The sequence below is a fragment of the Pituophis catenifer genome, unplaced genomic scaffold (genome assembly GCF_029215685.1).
Source record: "Pituophis catenifer annectens isolate HBS135680 unplaced genomic scaffold, rPitCat1.0.hap2 SCAF_5, whole genome shotgun sequence".
Taxonomy (NCBI): domain Eukaryota; kingdom Metazoa; phylum Chordata; class Lepidosauria; order Squamata; family Colubridae; genus Pituophis; species Pituophis catenifer.
In genome coordinates, this window is record NW_027256885.1 from 30,597,972 (window position 1) to 30,620,488 (window position 22,517).

Genomic DNA, 22,517 nt, shown 5'->3' on the forward strand with positions numbered 1-22,517 from the left:
AACTTTTTACTTTCAACAAGGGACTTTGTTGAATGAAGGTAATTTCCTGAAGAGAATGAAATTCATATATTTTATGGTTAAAATAATAATATTCATCTCAATTTCAACATCAGTATTTGGACAGATTAAGTCTTTGTAAGGTCTAGAATTTTAAAAAAGGACTAAATACAGTCACTGGAGCAAGTCATAACAACTGACTAGCAACCAATATCTTTAAGCATAAAAGTGAAAGAAAATACAGCTTTTGGGTAGCAATGTGGGGAAGAGGTGGTGTGGTATGAGGAGGAGGAAAAGTAGTAGGATACTTACAAGTATTGATCAAGGACTTCAGAAGAAGGAAGGATTTGAAAAGTGATCTCATTTGTAAGAAAGAAAACCTGATAAATAATAGCAGCAATGATTAAATCTCCAGACTGGTAATATTTATGAACAATTGGAAGAGGACTACTAAATTTGCAGGTGTAGGGAGGAGAAATGCTCATCATAGTTGGAGGGGAAAGTAAAATTAATGTTCTGAATATAACAAATTCATTGTAATATGTAGCCATTATAGACATCAAACAGTAGGTCCTTTGTTACCATTCAACTGAGGACCACTTATTAACTGCATCTAAAGTTAAGATAATGAACTTTATCTAAAATTAACAGAATAACAGAGCTGGAAGGGACTTTGGAGGTCTTCTATTGAAAAATCCCAGATGAAACACAAATCCTTTTTCTCCCTACATTCATGTCTGTATTTCTAAGCAGATATTAATATAATGCAATGTCTTAATCCAAGGTCATCATTTTTACAGTGCTTGCTGGAATTCCCTTAAGATTTGGAGAGGAAGGGACAATAACTATCCTTATTACTAATCAGTACCATTCTTTGCGATGATGCTTTGAGAAATATCAGAAAGAAACATGTTTATCATATCGCAATAGACACTGCTGCACTGCTATAAACTTTTGGAAGACGTGATATAAAAATGGGTAATGGGAATTCATGTGCACAGAAGAAAACAAAATAGAACTATAGAAAAGAAAAGAATGGAAATAGTTCTGTTGGGGTCATTTTTCTCAATAATTTTGTTTAATACTTAATACTTTGCTGAATACAACACTTTGGTTTTTAAAAAAACAATCTTAAATTGTTCTGGTTTTAAAGCTTCATTATATTGATGAATTTGTACACCACCCAGAAGTGCCTCTCTGAAGGAGATGGGAAGTAAAGAAGTGTGAAATAAATAAATAAACAAACAAAATAACAAACAAAATAACAAATAAAGGATCTACCTTGAAAAGGAGTACTGTAACAATTATTCAGGCTCTAGAAAGATATCATCTTGGAATGTAAAAGATGTGGTCCACCAGAATTGAGACTCTGGGATGGGAGTTGAGCCTTTTATGGTGGATTTATGGCTTCCCAAAGAGCAGATGAGCATATTCTGAGTGCTCCTTCCGCTATCTCTTTTTCTCAAGATCCTGTAGCAATCAGGAGCATTTTTGAGAACATCCAAATATCAAAATAACTTTTGGGAGTTTTCATTTTCTCTTCTCTTCTCTTCTCTTCTCTTCTCTTCTCTTCTCTTCTCTTCTCTTCTCTTCTCTTCTCTTCTCTTCTCTTCTCTTCTCTTCTCTTCTCTTCTTCTTCTTCTTCTTCTTCTTCTTCTTCTTCTTCTTCTTCTTCTTCTTCTTCTTCTTCTTCTTCTTCTCTTCTCTCTTTGTTTTTCTTTCTAATTGTTTGATTGGTTTTCAGTATACAGCCTTTGACTCACATCATTACAAGAGAGAAGAGATAACAAGAATTCTCTTTCAGTTTTATGAAAATATGGACATTGTATCACTATGGTACAAAGCTGCCCCAGAGCTTAGCTAGACTTGCAAATCTTGGATTCAATTTCTTTATCCCAAAATTCATAGCTCAAGATAATACTTCCCAAGTTCTTGAAGCTCTTACATTTGTCAGAGAGAAACTAAAATATGTTTGCTGAATACTCGTTTGAAAGAGGTAAGTAAAGTTGAAGTGATGGTATTAGTCAATGAATTAAGATATATTTAGGCTTTCCAAAAAGAGCAAGAATCTAGTCTAGTCTAGTCTAGTCTAGTCTAGTCTAGTCTAGTCTAGTCTAGTCTAGTCTAGTCTAGTCTAGTCTAGTCTAGTCTAGTCTAGTCTAATCTAATCTAAATCTTCTATCACCATTTAGCCAACTCTCTGTCAGGCCTGGAATATTTTACCTTTGTGCCTTCAGGCTCCAGGTTTGCCACATTCCTACAGTGGGAAGTTGGGAGGGGGGTTAGCACAGAGTGAAGTATATTATAGCTATAATGTACTTTCTCTGTAGAAAGTCAAGCCCAGGAGGCCCTGCAGCTGTGCCAAAAAGAAAAGGAAGATATATTCTATTTTGGACTGGATATGATTGGAGACGTGGAGGACATGTGGGTGATATGGGCAAGGTCTTGAACTCTCTTTTGGGTGAGGAAAACCTGGAAACTCTCAGATTCAAGTTTTTTCAGATGTGCTAGTATGACATCTCTAATAATAGTTAACTTTTAGGAATTTCAACTCTCGGAGTTTGATTTCATTGGGGGTGTTACTTGGAACCCTGACATTAACCCAAATCTCATTTCAGCCTAAAGCAGCTTCCCCAAATTTTGGGGAGCTGTTCGGGGTTCTGAGCCCAAGTGTTGACCTGATCCCGGGTGGCAGGAAGACTCAGGGAAGATGGAGGAAGAGAAGAAATCCATGGAGGGAGCAGCAGGCATGGGCTCAGCAATTGTTTCTGAGACCCTCTACTCTCCCTCCCCTGAGATGGAGGAAGCAATAAAGGCCGTGGAGGCTGACTGCCAACTGGGCACCTGACCTAAGGAGCCGATGCCGAAGTGTAGATTGCAGCAGAACCTGGCAGCGCAGGATGAAGCTACAGGAGTCCGATTCAGGGAGCAATGTGGGAACCATGATGGGAATTGCCACAGCAGCCACACCACTGGTGCTCTGAAGAATCGGGACTCCCACCACCATCACGCAGCCAATCCCTAGCTTGTCTCCCAGAGCAGTTGAGCCAACTCAGTGTAAGTGTGGTGCTACAGCCTTTTGGCACCGGTCACCTGAGGTGGACATTGGCACAACCAACGTTCACCTTTATGAGCCAGGGAGCAGCAGCGCACTGGACCGAAGTGTCAGCCTCTTTTCACTCAGTTCCAGTTGCTCAATTCCCAGCCTGACACTTCAGGCCAGCTGAGCTGTGGATCCCCTCCACTCTGGGGCACCACTGGCCCCAGCCAGCCATGCTGGCCATGGAATGCCTGTAGAGCCGCAAGGAACTCTACAGGCATTTTTTGGAGCTTACCAGTGCCACAGCAGCCACCCAGGATGGGATTCCCACCAGGGAGCCAAATCCCTCCCGGGTGGACTTACTACCCAGGCCAGGGATGGGTGCAATGGCAGTGGACACCAGCCCCAATCCCACCACCAATGCAGTTCCAGCAGCAAACTGTTCAGCCACAGCCCCAAGCTGTGATCCCGCAGCAAGTGCCTGTGATCCCGCAGTGAGGTCTAGTCCAGCAGCCAGTGCCTGGTCATCCACCCATGCCAGACCCACCGGCTGCGGCACCCCCAAGATTTCAGGTGACTTTTGATGGGACCTCGGGGAAGTTGGTATATTTCCTTAATCATGTCTGGGCCCACATAGACTAATATGGGAATCTATACCCTCTGATCGGGAGTTAATCTCAGCCATTGCCAACGGCATAAATGAAAGAGAGGCATCGGAGTGGATATATGAACTTCATGATGAGGGGAACCTGAGCTAGAGCATGCAGACAAGTTTGTCCAATTGATGAGGGTGAGATTCAGCAATGTCACTCAACAAGTGGAAGCAGAGTCCCAAATCATCACGCTGAACCAAGCGGGAAGGCCTGCCAAAGAACTGGTGTGGGAATTCCTGAGGCTGGCTGAAAAATTGTTCTGCCCCAGCTATGGATCCCAAAGAATGTAGCACACACAAACTTCAAACAAAACTCAGTTTACTTCAAAACACAGTCTTTTGCAAATGCAGGCTGTTAATAAAAGGTTCTTAACAACCTGCCAGAAATTCCACAGATAAGATAGAGTCTTACAAGAAAGCCCAGAAGCCAGGGTTGAAGAGAAAATCCAAACTCAATGATCAGCGAATGAACACGTTATTTCCTGCAGTTTTTTACAAGCTGTGTGCAAACTTAAATAGGCTAAGGGAGTGGCCAATTAGCCCCAAGCCTTACTCTCGAGGAGACCTCCTCCTGAGTAACCACTCCTGCCTTTTGGCAGCTCTGCGTGCTCGTGCATTGAGAAGAGGCTCCTCCACTTCATCCTCTCCACTTAAAGGAGCCTCTGGAGGTTCTGAAGGCCCTGGCTGAATCCCTGCCTCTGGCACCACATCTTCTTCAGCCTTCTCGCTGTCCGACTTGAGCGCCGGCTGCACAGGCTGCTGGCACGAGACCACACCAGCCTCCTCATCATCGGAATCAGCAACAATTCACGTAGGCCGCTGGTAGGCCACAACAAAAATTATGAGACTGGCCAGAACGCTTGATGGTGCATACGTTCAAGGAAGCCCTGGATCTGGATCAGGTCTGCAGATAAGGGGGATACCTAACCGAATACAGTCGTGGTATGAGGCTGCTGTAGCTCTGGACCTGGACCTCAACCCTCCCAAGAAGCCGGCAACCATAAAACCTGCAAGGAGGTCACTCGGGCACAGGTCACAAGCGAAAAAACCCACAGAGCCTCCACCCACACTGTCCGGGATTATCAAGTGTTACTGGTGTGTTCAACACGGCCACCGGACTTTGGAGTGCTTGGTCCCCACACCCATGCTTCAGACCAAATCACCTGCTCGAGCTGGAGCCAAGAAAACTCCACTGAGAATGCTGGACAAGGGATGGAGCATCAAGCAAGTGGCAGAGACTCCCATCCTGCCTACCGAAGCAGAAGGGAGCCCAACCATCGGGTCTCCTACCCCCTCTGTGGGGGTAAGCAGCGGCGATGATGACCCAATAGTAAGTGGAGTCATCTGCCCCTTTGCCCTCAAAATTACATTAACAGTCCCAGAGATGGGGTCCCAGGGGTAAGTGGAGGCTATCATTGATACCGACTGCATGCAATGCCTAATCAGCCCCCACATAGTTGAGCAGCTGGGCATACGCACGCGACCCCTGCTACACCCCATCAGCTTTGAACATGTCAAGAGATTGCTAATTGGCAAGGCACCAGCCACCCAGTTCATCAGGTTAGAACTGGGACGCCACAAAAAACTCCTTCGGTTCGTGGTTACCCCAAAGATGACACTCTGTTATACTGGGACTTTCATGGCTCGATAAGTGGGGACCCACACTCTCCTGGGAAGGGAGCCATAGAAAGATGGTCATTGGAGTGGGCCCGCTGCTACCAGTGAGGCAGGACCATCCCCCAGAGATCATTACCCCAAAACAACCAGTCCTTCCGGAAATGGCAGACATGGCCCGAGACATTCTGCCTAGCAGCCAACAAGTGCCCAAGGAGTATCAAGACTTATGGGGGGTGTTTAGCAAAGAAGACTGCAATTTTCTCCCCCAGCATCTCCCAACCGACTGCACGATAGAGTTTGTACTGGGTTTGTACCCAAACCAAAGATGTATTCAATGACTCCAACAGAAATGGGGGAATTGAGAAAGTACATAGATGTCAATCTGGAGCAAGGTTTCATACAACCTGCAAAATCCAAAGTGGTGGCCCCGGTGCTTTTTAAAGAAAAGAAGGATGGTGGGATGAGGCTCTGCATTGATTTTCGTGAAATTAACACCATATACCTGGAAAACACCTAGCCTCTTCCCCTCATGAAGGACATGCTAAATCACCTGTTGAAAGGCAAGGTGTTTACCAAGCTGGACTTGAGAGAAGCCTACTACCACATAAGGATCAGGGAAGGATACGAGTGGAAGACGACATTCAACTGCCTGCTTGGCAGCTTCCAATTCAAAGTCATGCCGTTTGGGTTGCAGGGAGCCCCGCAGTTTTCATGCAGTTTATTAACAAAATTCTAAACCAGGTCCTATACAAGGGGGTCCTGGTTTATTTGGACGACATTCTCAAATTCAGTGAAACTCTGGAAGAGCACGTAAAGCTCTTCTGACAAGTGCTGAGAAAACTCCTTGCCACCAAGCTCTACACGAAACTTTCAAAGTGCAAGTTTCACAAGACCTAGCTAGATTATTTAGGCTACTGGATTTCTAGTGAAGGCATAGAAATGGATCCAGGAAAAGTTTTGTTTTTTTTTTTGAAGTTTTTCAGTTTTATTTCTTATACACAAAATATAAAATGTACATTTTCTTATACATAATCAATCATACATATACATGTTTTCCTTAAAGAAAGCATTAAAATAAGGCATTTTAATTACATTCGGAGGTGTTCTTCTACCCTTTCTTCCCTTATTTTGCAACAAACCTTCTTCTTCTTCTCCTCTTTCCTTCCCTCCCTCCTCTCCTCTCCTACTTTCTCCTTCCTCCTCTCCTACCTCATCCTACTTCCCCTTCCTTTCCTCCTTGTTTCGTATCCGAGCAACTCCTATATTCTAATAGTATATACTTTATTTCAATTTTTTTTCAGATTTATTCTATCAGTATTATCATTATAATTGTACATTTATTCTTATTATCTTCTTTCTTTCCCCCTCTCTCATCCCCCTTTTTCATTTACTCTGATGTCATCTGGGTTTCTATTTCTTTTTTATCCTCTCCCTCATTTAACTTTCTATTATCTAAATCATTTATCTATTCTCTTATCTTCATATTTCTTTTCTAACCATATATAAAATATTCCACATGTCTTGAAATACACTGATTCCTCTTTATCTCTTATTCTTAAAGTTAATCTAATCATTTCTGCACAGTCTAAAATCTTTTTTATTACTTCACCTTCTGATGGAATTTTTTCTGTCTTCCAATTTTGTGCAAATACAATTCTTGCTGCTGTTATTATATGTATAGTTAAATACACATCTTCTTTACTATATCTCTCTGGGAGAATACCCAATTAAAAAAAAACTCTGGTTTTAATTCTATAGATTTATGTAATATTTCTTCCAACCATTTCTGTATTCTAGACCAATAATTTTTTGGTTCTAAACATGACCACTAATATCCTAGCAAATGCAAACATTTCCAACATTTGGCTGATTTATCCTTAAACATCTTTGCTAATCTTTCTGGTGGCACATGCCACCTATAAAACATTTTAAATAGATTTTTTTATATGCAGTTGCCATTGCCAATTTATAATTCCTTTCCCATAGTTGTTGCCATTTCTCTAATTCTATTGCAAATCCAAATTTTTTCACCCATGTTATCATTGTCTCTTTTATCTCTAATTTGTAACAAATAATTATACAGTCTTTTAATAATTTTTTCATCCTTTCCAGTCATTATCTGATCCAACTCTGATTCCCCCAAATTAAAACCATATTGTTTCAAGTCTTTATCATATTTTGATTGTATCTGCAGCCGTGTATACCAGTCAATCTCAACCCCTTGTTTTTCTAAGTCTTGTTTCTGTTTTAATTCTCCCTTCTCTATTAAAGTGTCTTTATATCTTACAATTTTGTCCATGTTAATCATATTTGGGTGTGTCAACGCTTCTATTGTTGAAAGCCACATTGGTACTTCCATATAATGTTTTTCTTTTACTCTTTCCCATACTACCAACAAACCATTCCTTACACAATGTCTCTGGAAGTATCCATGGAGCCAATTTTTTCCATACCATAAGAAAGCATGCCATCCTAGTTGTAAATCATGTCCTTCCAAAGTCAATAGTCTTGTATTTTTCAATAAGATCCATTCTTTAATCCAAGTTTACATCGCCGCTTGGTGATACAATTCCCAATTTGGTAGACCAAATCCTCCTCTAATTAAATGCTACTCCTCTTTTGCTTTGACAAGCCAAAATTATATACAATGTCCCTAATTTTATTCGCTCCAAAAGTTTTTTATGTTGCTTTCTAATATGCACTTCTTGTAAGCATATAATTTCTAGTTTTAGCTTCTCTAATTTATTGAATATTTTCCTTCTCTTTATTGCCGAGTTTAATCCATTTATATTCAAATATATTATTTTAATTTCTTCTTCCATTTCTTATTTATTTATTTGTTTTGTTGATCTAGTCATTCTTATCTCCCTTAGTTCCTTAACTTCTTTTGCCCTCACTCCTTCTCTTAACGCTCTCTCTTCTTGTTCTTTCCTTGTCTCTCTTGGTTGTTCTTTCTTCTCCTCCTGTTGTTCATCTCCTTTTTCTTCCCTCAACCTTCCCTCCTCTTGGACATCTATGTATTGTTTATGAAATAACTCTGCTTTCTCTACTGAGTCTAATCTGTATCTTTGTTCTTGCCAGTTCACCAATATTCCTTCTGGAATCAACCATCTAAAATTTATTCCTCTCTTTATCAAACATTTTGTGAGAAATTGATATTCTTTTTTCAGATCTCTCACTCTTCTTGGAATTTGTTTCAGTGCCACTATTTCTCTCCCTTTGTGCTTTATTGTCATGTTTCTCATCAATTGCAATATCTCTGTTCTTAGTGTTTTCTTGGTGAATCTGACATGAATTTATCTAGGTAGATTATGTCTCGTCGCATATCTTGTGTGCACTCTGTATATCTCATTGATTCTACTTAATATCCCTTCCTTACTTTCTTCCATTGCTTCTACTAGTATCTTTGCAATTTTCTCTGCTAATTTTTCTCCTTTTTCTTCTTTAATGTTTTGAAATCTTAAATAAAAATCAGCTTTATCCATTTCCAGGGTTATAATTGTTTTTTCCTGATTTTTATCAGTACTTGTAAGTCTATAGTCCATCTCTTCAACTTTTTTCTCCGTTGCTTCTGCTTTTTCTTCCATTTGCTGCCATCGTTGTTCATTTTTCCCTATCATTTCTTTAACCTCTTTCAATTCTCCTTCCATTTTTTCCATATTTCCTTCCATTTTTTTCCATTCTCCCATCTACCTTGTCTAATCTTGTCTTAAGATCTTCATAAATACTCTGTAGCATATTTTTTTTAATTCTGTGTTATTTATTTATTTATTAATCATATTTCTATGCTGCCCACTCTCCAAGGATGCTGGGCGGCTTACAACAATCGACAGTATACTAAATAGCATATTGCCCCCAACAATCTGGGTCCTCATTTTACCCACCTCGGAAGGATGGAAGGCTGAGTCAACCTTGAGCCGGTGAGATTTGATCTGCTGATCTGCTGAACTAGCAGTCAGCTAGTCAACTAGCAGTCAGCTGAAGTAGCTGCAGTACAGCACTCTAATCACTGCACCATCACAGCTCTGTTGATGTTCTCTTGCTGTGATGCAATTGCTGTTATCATTTGCACTGTAGTACCAGGTGTTGTTGATATTGATGGTGATGATAGATGTTGTGTTTTTTTCTTCATCTTATTTTTTTTTTCAAATCTTACTACCCAATTTTATAATCCAAATACTCGATTTCTTTAAATTCAAAATGCCCAATCAGACTCTTCAGGTTCTTGATACCCTAATCCACATAGATTTGATCCATAAACCATACAAAAAGTCAAGAACAATCAAACAGCCCAAAAGGCAAAAATAGAGAAAAAAATAGAAAGAAAGAGAAAGAAAGAAAGAAAGGAAAAAAGAAAGAAAAGATAAAACCAGATCAGCGAAAAAATAAAAATTCACTGGTCCAAAACTGAGGTGTTTGCCCAAAATATCCAACCAGGCAATAAAAAAATGAAAAAATATATCTCCACCCCCCAAAAATTAAAAAATAGAAAAAACAAAAACCCTAACAATGAACTCTTTTAAGACCAGGAAGAGGGAATTTCTATAAGAAAAAAGAAAAAGGAAAAGGCACAAAAAGAGAAAAACCAGAAAGGAAAAATAATATTCCAAAATACCACTATTCCAAAATCTTCCAAAATTTATAACTCCATCAAGTGAAAGGAAAAAACAAACAGCTTTCTTCTTTTTTCTTATTCTATATCTTCCCCCTTCTGTTACAAAGTCACAATACTACTTCTTATCAAAATCTTCTTGCCAGTTTCCAAAACATCCCAAGGTGACTCTCTTCTCATATTTTCCTTTGTCCAATATATCTCTTTAATTTCCTCTGCAATCCAAAATAGTCTTAAAAGAGAAAAAAATAAAAGAAACCTCCACTTTCAGAACTCCAAACTCAAAATTTCAAATTACAGTTCTTTAGCCAAAAATGCCTCTTTTCCCAATCTGCTTTCAATTTGTTAAATTACTTTTTCAGCTTTTGTTAATTAGCTTTTATTAATGGCTTCCACTTCTTCGCAGCTGTTCCGGAGGTGGGAAGGTAGCCTTTTTCCACTCCCTCCCCTCTCTGCCAATTTTCTTAAATAAAACAGTTTTAAAAGTTCAGGAGTTAAATATATAAAGAAATCTTGTTTCCAAGACCACAGTCTCTCACCCAGATGATCACCTCATTCACTTTTCCTTCTCTTCTTGTGTGTGGCCACCCAGCATTTACTTCACTAAAAATAAAGGTCATTCCACAAATGCAAGGGATTCCTATTTTTCACCCTGCCAACTCTGAAAGCGTGACAGAAAGCAATAATATGACTGAACCAGCTCCCGGTTCAGACCAGACTGACTGATCCGGTAGTGATTGTGGTGGGACGTTCGGAGAACTGGTAGCAAAAATCCCTGGGACCAACCGCCCATGCCCACCCAATCACCTGGCCACCCGCTTTCCGCTTCTTTTAAAAAATGTTTTTAAAGGGTAAAAAAAAAAGGCTCTGACGATCCCACCTGAGCCACACGATCATCTGAGCCTTTTATTTTACTTTTAAAAGCATTTTTACAACCCATTCAGCCGAATTGGTTTTAAAAAATGCTTTTAAAAGTAAAAAAAAAAAGATTGTGCACCACAGCTGATCCCCCCCACCCCGCCTGTTCTACTTACCCGATACTTCCTTTTGGTGTGCACATACCTCACATTTTGTGCATGCTGTGTGCTGCATATGTGTGCACAACACGCATGCACAGCCAGCAACCAGTAGTAAACCAGTTCAGATTTCACCACTCCTATATATATCATCATCTTCTATGCTTCTGTAGAGAAACAGAAGAACTTATTATGTGAACATAATGTCAGACTCCATCTCTTATCAGCCACAAAAGGTAGAAGAGAAGTCAGCCAATCAACGTCTTGAACACATACAGCCCCCAGTCTCAGGACATCTTGTGAAATTTGTAGAGCCAAGCTGACACATGATACTCTCTCCTGAAAAAAAATGGTGTCGAGTCTTCTTTCTCATTTAATTCTAACGTCAACTTATTCATTTCAGCACATTCTAGAATCTTCTGAATAATGTGCTACTCTGGCGGTGTGTCTTTCTCCTTCCAGTATTGGGCATAGGCTATTCTTGCAACTGTGAGAATATGTATGATTAAATATCTTTTAATGAAATGTATTCTTGCTTCTGCCTCATCTATATTCAAGGTGTTTGCTACCCAATAACTATAATGACGAGTGATTTTATTTGTATGAAAGGTTGGTAGAGTGAAAAAAGGGATTAGTTTAGAGACCTAACCACAAGTGAACTAAGTCTAAAACCCCCTTGAAAGCCATTGATCCTTTCTCAAAGTATGGTTACCATTAGTTGAGTAGATTCCTCTGGATGGACTTTAAGCAATAAATCAATTTATTTGAACCTTCACTTGTGGATCTCTTTTTTCTGCCTGACATTATCTCCACTCTCAATTTTTTTTACTGGGGAGCAAAGGAAAATGCCAGAACCAGAGGTGGTGTTAAGCCGGTTCTGACCGGTTCTGGAGAACCGGTAGGGGAATTTTTTAGTAGTTCGGAGAACCGGCAAATATCACCTCTGACTGGCCCCGCCTCCATCTATTCACTGCTTCCTGAGTCCCAGCTGATCGAGTCCCAGCTGATCGGCTGGGTTTTCTTTTGTTGCCCCACACAAAAGCTGGAAAGCAGGTTAGTGGGTGGGGAGGAAATGGAGATTTTACAGTATCCTTCCCTTCCTCTGGAGTGGGGTGGGGTGGAAATGGAGATTTTACAGTATCCTTCCCCTGGAGTGGGGTGGAAATGGAGATTTTACAGTATCCTTCCCATGCCATGCCCACCAAATCATGTCCACCAAGCCACACCCACTGAACCAGTGGTAAAAAAAATTGAATCCCACCACTGATTGGAACGGCAGCTAATCTAGAAGCAGAAGCAGCAACCAACCATCCAATAGTGAATGCTGTACTGCACCATTTGTACAATCTGTGCCCTTTGACAATTCACCAAATAATACAAAAGATGCAGAATTTGGTGCAACTGGAAAAAGACAGCTAGGATGTTTTTTTCCCTGAGGAAGAAAGAGACAAAGACATTATAGGGGTGAGATAATAGCTGGGTTCCAATATCTCAGGGGTTACCACAAAGAAGAAGGAATCAAGCCAGGGGTGAAATTCAACAGGTTCTGACAGGTTCTGGAGAACCGGTAGTGGAACTTTTGAGTAGTTTGGAGAACCGGCAAATACCACCTGTGGCTGGCCCCAGAATGGGGTGGGAATGGAGATTTTGCAGCATCCTTCCCCTGCCATGCCCACCAAGCTACGCCCACTAAGCCACACCACGCCCACCAAGCCACATCCACAGACCTGGTAGTAAAAAAAATTGAATTTCACCACTGAATCAAGCTATTCTCCAAAGTACCTGAGGGCAGGACAAGATGCTGTGAGTGGAAACTAATCAAGGAGGGAAGCAACCTAGAACTAAGGAGACATTTCCTGACAATTAGAACAATTAATCAGTGGAACAACTTGCCTCCAGAAGTTGTGAATGCTCCAGCATTGGAATTTTTAAAGAAGAGATCAGACAAGCATTTGTCTGAAATGGTAGATGTTTTCCTTCCTGAGCAGGGGGTTGGACTAGAAGACCTCCGAGGTCCCTTCCAACTCTGTTATTCTATTCTATCGCCTTTAAATGTTAGATAAACAAAGCCACTTTAAATAAAACTTCTCATCCAGGAAGCTTCATTGATTCTGGCCAGGATGGTGGGGGCCATGGGGGTAAGGTTTTGCCAGGATGGGGAAGGGAAGGGTTGGAAGGTTCAAATTTCTTTGCAGTCATCTGGTCTTAGCACTCTCCCTGAGAGCTCTTGAGGCCAGCTGTATCAGAGTGCAAATGGGGATGGAATCTTCTTGGAACTGCTGAAGGGAAGTTCCTTTCAAATTCCAGTTTTTCACCATTTGTTGTTGCTCAAAGAGTCCCTAAGCACCTTGTGCTCTCAACTCTTATGCCTGTCAGCCCTGGATGCCATATTTATCCTTGGAGCTTCAGGGCTGCCACATTTAGTGTCTTGGAAAACGGGAGGGGGATTGCACAGAGTGGAGGACGATTAGCCATAACAACATTCCTTTCTCTGGGAGTCAAGGGCATTCGGCCTGCACCTGAATGGGAATGACTGGGGCCGTCTTCAGGTGGGACATTGAAATGATTGGACCATGTAATGGACTTGTGGGTGCAGGGGATTGATCTTTGACTTTCTTTTGGGTGTGGAAAACCTGGAACTCTCAGATTTGGGTTTTCCCAGATGTGCCAATATGACATCTCTAGTAAAATAGAACTTTGAGGAATGACTAGCCTTGGAGTCTTCTTTCATTGAGGGTGTTACTTGGAACTCTGACACCACTTTTGCCATTGTTATTGGAGGGGAGAGTGTATGAAATGGAAGAAATTTTGGATTCTAGATGAAGGCATCCAGGCAAGGGCATCCAGTATTCGACCCAAATTCTGAGTGCTCCCAACTTTTTGCAGCAATTCCACCAATATTTCCCTGAAAAGCCTTGTCTCACCAAACTTCCAGCTCCCTACCACACTTTACCCAAGTAATCCATAGATGACAGGTTTAACCAGCCTCAGTGGGTACCACTAGGGAGAAGCAGAATGGTTGATGATGCACAACTATCCACTTGGGCATTCATGTCCCAAGGATGAGGGGGAGATACTTGCTGACATTATAGATGTCTTCCAGCCAGCAACATGGGTGTCAACTGCTGATTTGGATGAGGGGAAGGAGGACTTCTTTGGAACAGATTTGTTCCAAAGGTGGTATTTGACCGGTTTGGACCAGTTTGGGTGAACCGGTAGCAGCAATTTCAATTGGTTCGCTGAACTGGTACTGACTGGTCCCACCCACACTGTCCCCTTCTGGCCACTTGCCCCTTCCGGCCGCTCGCCTCTTCTGGGGGCTCGACACTCACCTCTTCCAGCCCTCCCACCCTATATATGTTGCCTTCACCATGCGGCCCAGCTAATCACCTCACTAACTGCCTCATCCACTCAACTCAGCTCACCAAAGGTAAGCAATGCATGCTGCCCGCTCGCTCTTCGCCTTGGGTCGGGGGCAGAGGCCCAGGGGCGCACCATTCCCCGGAGGAACAAACTCAAGCAAACACGTGTTAGAACATCCTTCCAATAATGATTCAAGATGATCAATTTTGTTTTCTTGCTTTATTGTTAAAAATAATTGTTGATTTTAAAAGAAATTATTTACATTACATTATTTTACATTACTTCTGTGACTATATAGTAGACACCCCTATATTTTCACTTAAAAAAGAAACTTTCTAATGCAGAGTGGGACTTCCGCTTCACATTTTAAACTTCATCATTATATTCACATTTACAATGGGTAGTTCATGAAAACTAATTGTGTCAGCCCAGAGAATATATGAGGACAGTTGGAAAATTATCAATGCTTGATTATAAAATTGTTTCTCTCTAGTTCCCACACTATATTTGTGAGACATCCTAAAATATCATTGGAGAAAAGCTTAAACTTTCCCTTAATGCAGATTTCCCCTAAATCCAGATTTCAGAACAAGTAAATCAGAATGTTAAAGACCCTTTAATATGGATAACTTAAAATTTATTTTCTAATTTTGATGAATCTTACTCCTATTAACCTAAAAACATAATCAAGCAAATAAAAATATATTTAAGCATGTCTCCTTATCAGTTGTTCCTTGTTGTTTAAATCAGGCCTCAACACAATAATATAACACTTGGGGAAAAAGATGCAACCTAGGAGCCCAGCACTGGAGGATAAAATGGAGACGATCTCCACAGCCACCATGGCTTTTCCCCTGGTGCTCAGGTAGGTTGGGACAAAGGAGACCCACACACTGCAGAAAGCCAACATGCTGAAGGTGTTGAACTTGGCTTTGTTAAAGCTGTCAGGTAATTTACGAGCCTGGAAAGCCACAATGAAACTAGCAAATGAAAGGAGGGCCATATAACTCAGGACACAATAAAACATAACAACTGAACCTTCATTGCATTGTAGAACCATTTCTTCAGTGACTGAGTGAACATCTAATTCTGGGAATGGGGGAGAAGTTGACAACCACACAATACAGATGCTTGCTTGGAATAGAGAGCAGAAAAGGACAATAGAAACAGCCAGTCTTTTCCCCACCCAAGTCCTCATCCAGGATCCTGGTTTGGTGGCCTTGAAGGCAAGAGAAACAAGGATGGTTTTGGCCAACACACAAGAGATGGACAATGAGAAGATGAGACCAAATGCAGACTGTCTGAGGAGACAGGTGACTCTCCCAGGTGGTCCAAGAAAGAGCAAAGAGCAGAGGAAGCAGAAGAGAAGGGAGATGAGGAGAGTGTAGGTGAGATCCCGGTTGTTGGCTTTCACAATAGGGCTGTCCTTGTGCTTAATAAAAGTTCCCAGCACCCATGTTGTAATGAGGGAGAACACAGCAGCAAGACAAGCTAAACTATACCCTAGAGGTTCTTCATAAGACAGAAAGTTTATCCTTTTCAGGAGACATCCATATTTTTCTTGATTTGCATATTGATCTTCTGGACATTGGATACAAGCTACCATGTCTGAAATTGGGGGAAAAAAACCCACCCATGTTGCAGTGAATAAATGTAGAGTAGCAACAATGGCTAAACTGATTCCTAAAAGTTCTGTGTAAGACAAGTTGCTAATTGTTTTTACTATGCATTACTGTTTGTTATAATTTGCTTACAGATATCCAGGACATTGAAAGCAAGTAAGAGTTTTAAATGAAATGTTTCCCCTAAATTTCAAGTGAAAAGGGAAAACAAACTATCAAGGAGGTAATTCCAAAAAGATCAATATTTTACACATATTTCGAGGAGAAACTACATCAAAAACAGAATTTTCTGATGCTACAAGACATCATTTTTATATAATAATTTTATTTTCTATTTTTTTCTTTCTTCACTTCTTTTAAAGTTCATTTTTGTGCAGCATAATAAATGTAATTGGGAAATGGAAATAATTAGCATTTGAAATAAAGTATTGTTGTTGTTGTTGTTATTTTTAAAATAAACTTGTTAAGATTGAACCATTTTACTTCTTTCAAAACTAACACTTCTCAACTTGTCAATGAACTGGAGGGAGGAAAGGGAGGGGAAATAGAATGTTTGAATGTGTGCATGGACTGTGAGAGGTCACCACTGCAGGTGATTGAGAAAGAGATGGACTGTCCTCATAACAAAAGGATGGATCATAATTGGACAATGTGATTACCCAGGGGTGGGAAGAATGGGAAAGTACTGTTTAACTAAGAAAGCATTTTCACAGGAAAACCAGAGATGGTTTTGATTCTTCAGTACCAAAATGGTGTATCCCATAAAGTTTTACTTTTCAGAAATTCAAAGATCCCAACAGTGTTTCTGTTTTTTGGGTTCACTAGTCGGACAGCTGACAAAATGTTTCATTAGTCTAATAACAAAACATAAATTCTCAATCCTTCCTTCCTTCCTTCCTTCCTTCCTTCCTTCCTTCCTTCCTTCCTTCCTTCCTTCCTTCCTTCCTTCCTTCCTTCCTTCCTCACCAATGGAGGTTAAATGAATATCATTCAGATTTGACTACTACAATGTTCTCTACATGGAGTTGCCCTTAAAATGTATCTGGGAGCTTCAATTGTTTCAACATGAGGTGGCCTGTATGGTTCTATGCAAGCCAAGATTTATATATATTTCACTTCTTTTACAGAAGTTCCATTGGATGCCATTTCAATGTGTTGTTTGTCACCTTTAAAGCCCTACTTAGCTTAGGGACCAGATTATTTGAGAGATTGTTTTTTCCCAGTTATACCCAACCTGAGATAGGAGGTGGGATATGTTGCGAGCTTTCTTTCTTAAGGAACTCCATCTGAAGGGACCAATCTGCTGATTTTTCCATGGTGCTCCTTCCTTGTGGAACATCTTCTTTGTAGAATTAAGATTGGTCCCCCTTTGACACTCTATAGAAAGGCCTTGAAAACATTGGTTTTAACAATGGGCCTGGGGTCTCCCGTGTACCATGCAGCTCATCAAGTGGTTGGTTTGATTGTTGTCACTAGGGTCTTTAGAGGTTATTAGCTTTTGCTAAAAACCTTTGGGATTTTATTTTTAGAAACTTTCCAGAGTCACCATGAGTGAGTTGGGCAGCCATATACATTTTCTAAATAAATAAATAAAATCATCTAATTGTTTAGAGCTTGGGTGATGTGATGGCCTAGAGGTGGAGCTCTCGCCGCACAATCAGGAGGCTATGAGTTCGATCCTAGGTAGAGGCAGATATTTCTCTCTCTGGGCACAATGAGAATATATCTGCTGAACAAAACTCCGCATTGGCAACAGGAAGGGTATCCGGCCAGTAAACACTCAGCTCCATTCAGTTACTCAGACTTCACCCTGCAGGGGATTATGGGGTCGTTAAAAGAGGATGATCTAATTGTTTAGAGCTTGGCATTCTTCCTTTCCCTTCCTCATTTTCAGATACTGTAATATAGCTAGATTTTTTTATATTTTATAATCACTTTTGTATATCTTTGCTGTTTCCAAATAAAAACTAATGAATATGCAACCTGAAAACTAATTAGCTGAAATCATGTTGCAGAAATCATGTTCCCATGGTGTACTTGTTTGTATTGGCACTCTGGGTGATATTTCAAGTTCATCTCTATAAGAACAAAATCAGAGATCTTCTTAACATACCAATCGTATTTGAGATTTTCCCCTCTGGGCATGGGACGCAATTATAACAGCAGAATTTTTTCCCTTCATTCTTCCTTTTCTGATAACCAGGCTGACAATGTTCATTGCACAGAGAGATGGGAAGCACCTAGTTTTCAATATCAAAGATGTTGGAAAATGAGGATTTCTTATTTTGAATAAAAACCAGTTATTAATTGTGTTTCACTGTTACATTAAAAAGAAATGTCCAAACCGTAATATGTATAAAAGGATCAAGAAATAAATAGGATTTCAGAATGTATTTCAAATCAACCTTAAATCTGCTGTTTGAATTAGTGAGCATACTAGATCTGGAATTCAAATTTTGTAACATACCAGAAATTGAATATGTGATTCATTACATCAATTCATCCATTTAATCAAAAGGAATGGGTCAACCAAATTTCCTCTAAATCACATCAAAGTTTCACTTAACTAAGGAAATACAGTCATTTAAATGCCTTTATTTTCTTTCACATTTTGGTACACAATATTAGTGAAGTTAGTTTTCAACAAAGTGGAAAATGTATTGTTGATCTAGTTATCCCTCAGGATCTGCCTGGAAAGAGAATAATAAATTTCCAATCCAAATTATCCATATGAGAATGTCATATAAACTCTCTTTGAAACCATACCTGGTTAAATGATCTATGCCAAACAATCATGTCCTCATTAATGACTAATTCCTGTCCTTTGAGAGAATCAGGATCCACTTTTCCAATCTTACGTCTCTGGAAAGTGGAATTGGGAAAGGTGATTATGTTGACGATATCAAATCCACCCTCCATGTTCTTTTGGTCATAAAATGTTATGACGTCTCCAAGAGAATTATTGAATTTCATGCCTTTAAGAAATTGGTGAAGCTATATTATTGGGAATAAAAAAAATAGAAAACAAAGAATAGAAAGATATCAGTAATTTTGTCTTAGTTGTAGTAAGCTTTTGAATGAGAAACTCTGAAAATATGGAAAGACTATTTCTCCTAAGAGAAATATTTCTCTTGACAACCTGTTTCCTGCCCTCTGCATTTGGGGGATAATACGAAGGGTCAGATACTTCTTTTCTGAGTCATAGTCAAATGACAGAAATGAATTGCAGCAAGTTTTTTCCCAGTCCAACATAGCCTAGGAAATGATGTGGAACTAGATTTCTAAAATCTCATTCTATCTCTGATCTCTTCCTCATTTTATAAGTAAGCCTCACCTGACTGATCTTCTTGTGACTTTCCACCCGATTTTCATTTCATTCAATTCTCACAGACATAAGGCTGCTATGAATATGGTAAAGACTGAAAGATAGCTGACACAACTAAATAGAATCCCTCTATTGTCTTCAATAATATTGGTAGTTATGGGAAAGAAATTACAAATTAATGATGTCAACAGCATACAAACAAAAACCTGTACAAAATGTTTTATAGATGGCATTTGCCACCAGCAAGAATAGCAAAAATGTTCCTGAATATGTCACCAGAGTGTTGGAAATGTAAACAGGTACCAGGATCCTACTATCATATGTGGTGGACCTGCCTAATGGCAAAAAAATATTGGTCAAAGATAAAAAGGTGGTTAGAAGAGATGACAGCCCAACAAATAGATCTAAAACCAGAACTATTCTTACTAGATATACTACCAGGAAAATATATTAAAAGAATCACATACTTAATGTTACATGCAATAACAGCAGCTAGAATCACATATGCACAAAATTGGAAAAACAAAATTATACCTATAGATGAAAAGGTAATAAAGAAAATGTTAGAATGTGCCAAATTAGACAGATTAACAATGGAACTTAAAGATAAAGAGGAATCAGAGTATTACTTAACACGGGATTCATTGTATAAATGGTTAGATAACAGGTGCAGAGATTAGTAACTTAATAATGAAAGAAGATTAACAAAATAGAAATAAATATAGTTATATGGATACATAAAAGCATATATATTGTAAGCAATAGTATTATTGGACGGTATGTGATTATAGATTAAAATGTATAGAGTGATAAATGTATAGAGCGTTATGGTACAACTCTGAAAATAATGGTTATAACTATGACATACAATATGATGTACTTAAAAGAGACTATACTCGTATGACTACGAGAATAATGGTTATAATCAGGGTGTATAATATTATATATACTTAAAAAGGACGATACAACCAGTACACTTTTGTTGCAAAACTTGAAATGTGATGTATAATAAAGGAAAATGTATAATAAAAATATTTTTTAAAAAAATAATAATATCAGTCAGTGAAATGCCTAAAAAGCTATAGGAATTTGAAAACCAGGACCCAGATCTCACTTCATGTAAGTCTTAATCCTTGCATTCTGAAGTTGTTCATGGAGTAAAATGGAAAATATATTGAAGTATGGAAATAAAGGAATAAATATAAATTTTATCAAAGGATGAACTATTTGAACAGTTGCTTCTTCCCTGTTTGAATCATATAGTCTAACTTTGTATTTACCATGGTTTCATATAATGTATTTTTACAACACAAATCACCTGCCATGGCTGTGTATCTTCATAGTCTAATAATTTATGTCTCCTTAAATGCCTATGATTAGATCGAAGTAAGAAGAGAGTATGTAAAGCTTGAGCCAACACATAGACAGCATTGTAGATACTATAGCTGTGCCCAGAAAGATGCACTTCAAACATAGACCCAGGAATATCCTCCAGCTTTTCCTCTCCAGTACAGATATCATTGTCCTCTGGGGTCGAACGAGGTGATGGTAATGAACAATCAAATGCTTGTCCCCAGAAACATGGAAAAAATCCATCTTCTTGAATCCAAGGAGGTTTTATCAATTTCAGGAATTCCTTAAATCCTGAAATTTGTTTTGAGCAAATTGTGAAAAAAAGGGCACCATCAAAGAACTGTCGATCCCATTTTCTTTGAATTCCTGTTAAAACATAATCAATCTGGGCAGTCATGATCCACACTTTCCCCAAGGAACTCTGCCCAACTCCGGGATCCAGCATGAATATAATAGTAGTCACCCATGCAATTGTCAAAGAGTCTCCACACACAATAAAGGTATTGATCTTCTCATCAGTTATGCCATTATAAATAATTGTTGCTTTTCCAATCATGTCATACATTTTATCCCATTGAGTTAAATACGGAATTCTTTGGATGGAAGCAGAGCAGATTCCATGTTGGGAAAGGAGGGTTTCCATGGTCTGCAAAAAATGTTCTCCATTCATATTATCAGTAGTAAGGATCCCAATCCAGGTCCACCCAAAATGTTGAAGCAGCCGGATAATACCAATGTACTGAGAAGATTCATTTGGGACAATGGAGTATGAAGATGACATTTCACCGTTATCACTATTCCGAGGGGCAAATGAACCATAAGTCAGCTAAAAGGAAAAACACATTTTGTGGAAAGATATTGCCAGTAACATATTCAACTTCTTTAGTAAGTTCATTGTAAGCTGAAACATAACTCTCTTGTGTCTATTCTTCAAGCACCTACCTGTGGTATCTTGTATAAACCTACAATGTCTGCCATATAGGATGATGTTTCAGAGGTGAGTCCCCCAATAATGGCCATAACGTTTTTCATAGTGTCACACTTGTAGTTGGGGACAAATTGCTGGGATTTGAAGAGTAAGTCCAAGGTTGTCCGATAGGTCATCATTGGGTGATAATAGTTGTCATGGATGTGAAAACCAAGGCTGACATTAGACAAGATTTGTGGATTCTCATTGATCTCCTTCACAGCAAAGGCCAAGGAAAGGACATGTTGGTAGTATTTTGTTAACACCCTGTAAACAAAATTTTCAGTGTTAACAAAAAATCAATAATTTTAAAGGAGATTTTATGTCTCAACAACAATTGCTTTAGCTGAGTTAAATGTATCTATAACCTGTAAAAAATATGTGGAGACTCTAGAAAGAGTGCAGATAAGAGCAACAAAGATGATTAGGGGAAGTGGTGGGATTCAGCCAGTTCGCACCACTTCGGGAGAACCGGTTGTTAACTTTCTGAGCAGTTTGGAAAACTGGTTGTTGGAAGAAATCATTAGGGCAGAGAACCGGTTGTTAAATTACTTGAATCCCACCACTGATTAGGGGGCTGGAGGCTAAAACATATGAAGAACGGTTGTAGGAACTGGGTATGCCTAATTTAATGAAAAGAAGGACTAGCAGAGACATGATAGCAGTGTTCCAATATCTCTGGGGCTGCCACAAAGAAGAGGGAGTCAAGCTATTCTCCAAAGAACCTGAGGGTAGGACAAGAAGCAATGGGTGGAAACTAATCAAGGAGAGAAGCAATCTAGAACTAAGGAGAAATTTCCTGACAGTTAGAACAATTAATCAGTGGAACAACTCGCCTCCAGAAGTTGTGAATACTCCAACACTGGAAGTTTTAAAGAAGATGTTGGATAACCATTTGTTTGAAATGGAGTAGGGTTTCCTGCCTAAGCAGGGGATTGGACTAGAAGACCTCC

The 22,517-nt window shown here is 39.5% G+C and overlaps 1 protein-coding gene across 1 annotated transcript; it reads right to left on the reverse strand.

Moving 5' to 3' along the window:
- Positions 1–15,003: 15,003 nt before the first annotated feature.
- Positions 15,004–21,827, reverse strand: LOC139317503 (vomeronasal type-2 receptor 26-like). Its single transcript, XM_070944571.1, has 5 exons — positions 21,540–21,827; positions 20,563–21,423; positions 18,686–18,913; positions 18,033–18,159; positions 15,004–15,905 (listed from the first exon to the last, which is right to left on the reverse strand). The coding sequence occupies exons 1-5, from the start codon at positions 21,702–21,704 to the stop codon at positions 15,004–15,006; spliced, it is 2,283 nt and encodes a 760-aa protein (XP_070800672.1). The 5' UTR covers positions 21,705–21,827.
- Positions 21,828–22,517: the final 690 nt, after the last annotated feature.

Excerpts from the sequence above, each read along its gene's own strand:
- LOC139317503 (XM_070944571.1), bottom strand. The coding sequence starts at position 21,704 with ATGATGACCTATCGGACAACCTTGGACTTACTCTTCAAATCCCAGCAA. Across the intron at positions 18,914-20,562 it reads AAGATACACAGCCATGGCAG|CTTCACCAATTTCTTAAAGG; the intron begins GTGATTTGTGTT and ends CCAATAATATAG. Across the intron at positions 15,906-18,032 it reads GAAAATCTCAAATACGATTG|ACATGGTAGCTTGTATCCAA; the intron begins GTATGTTAAGAA and ends CCCCAATTTCAG.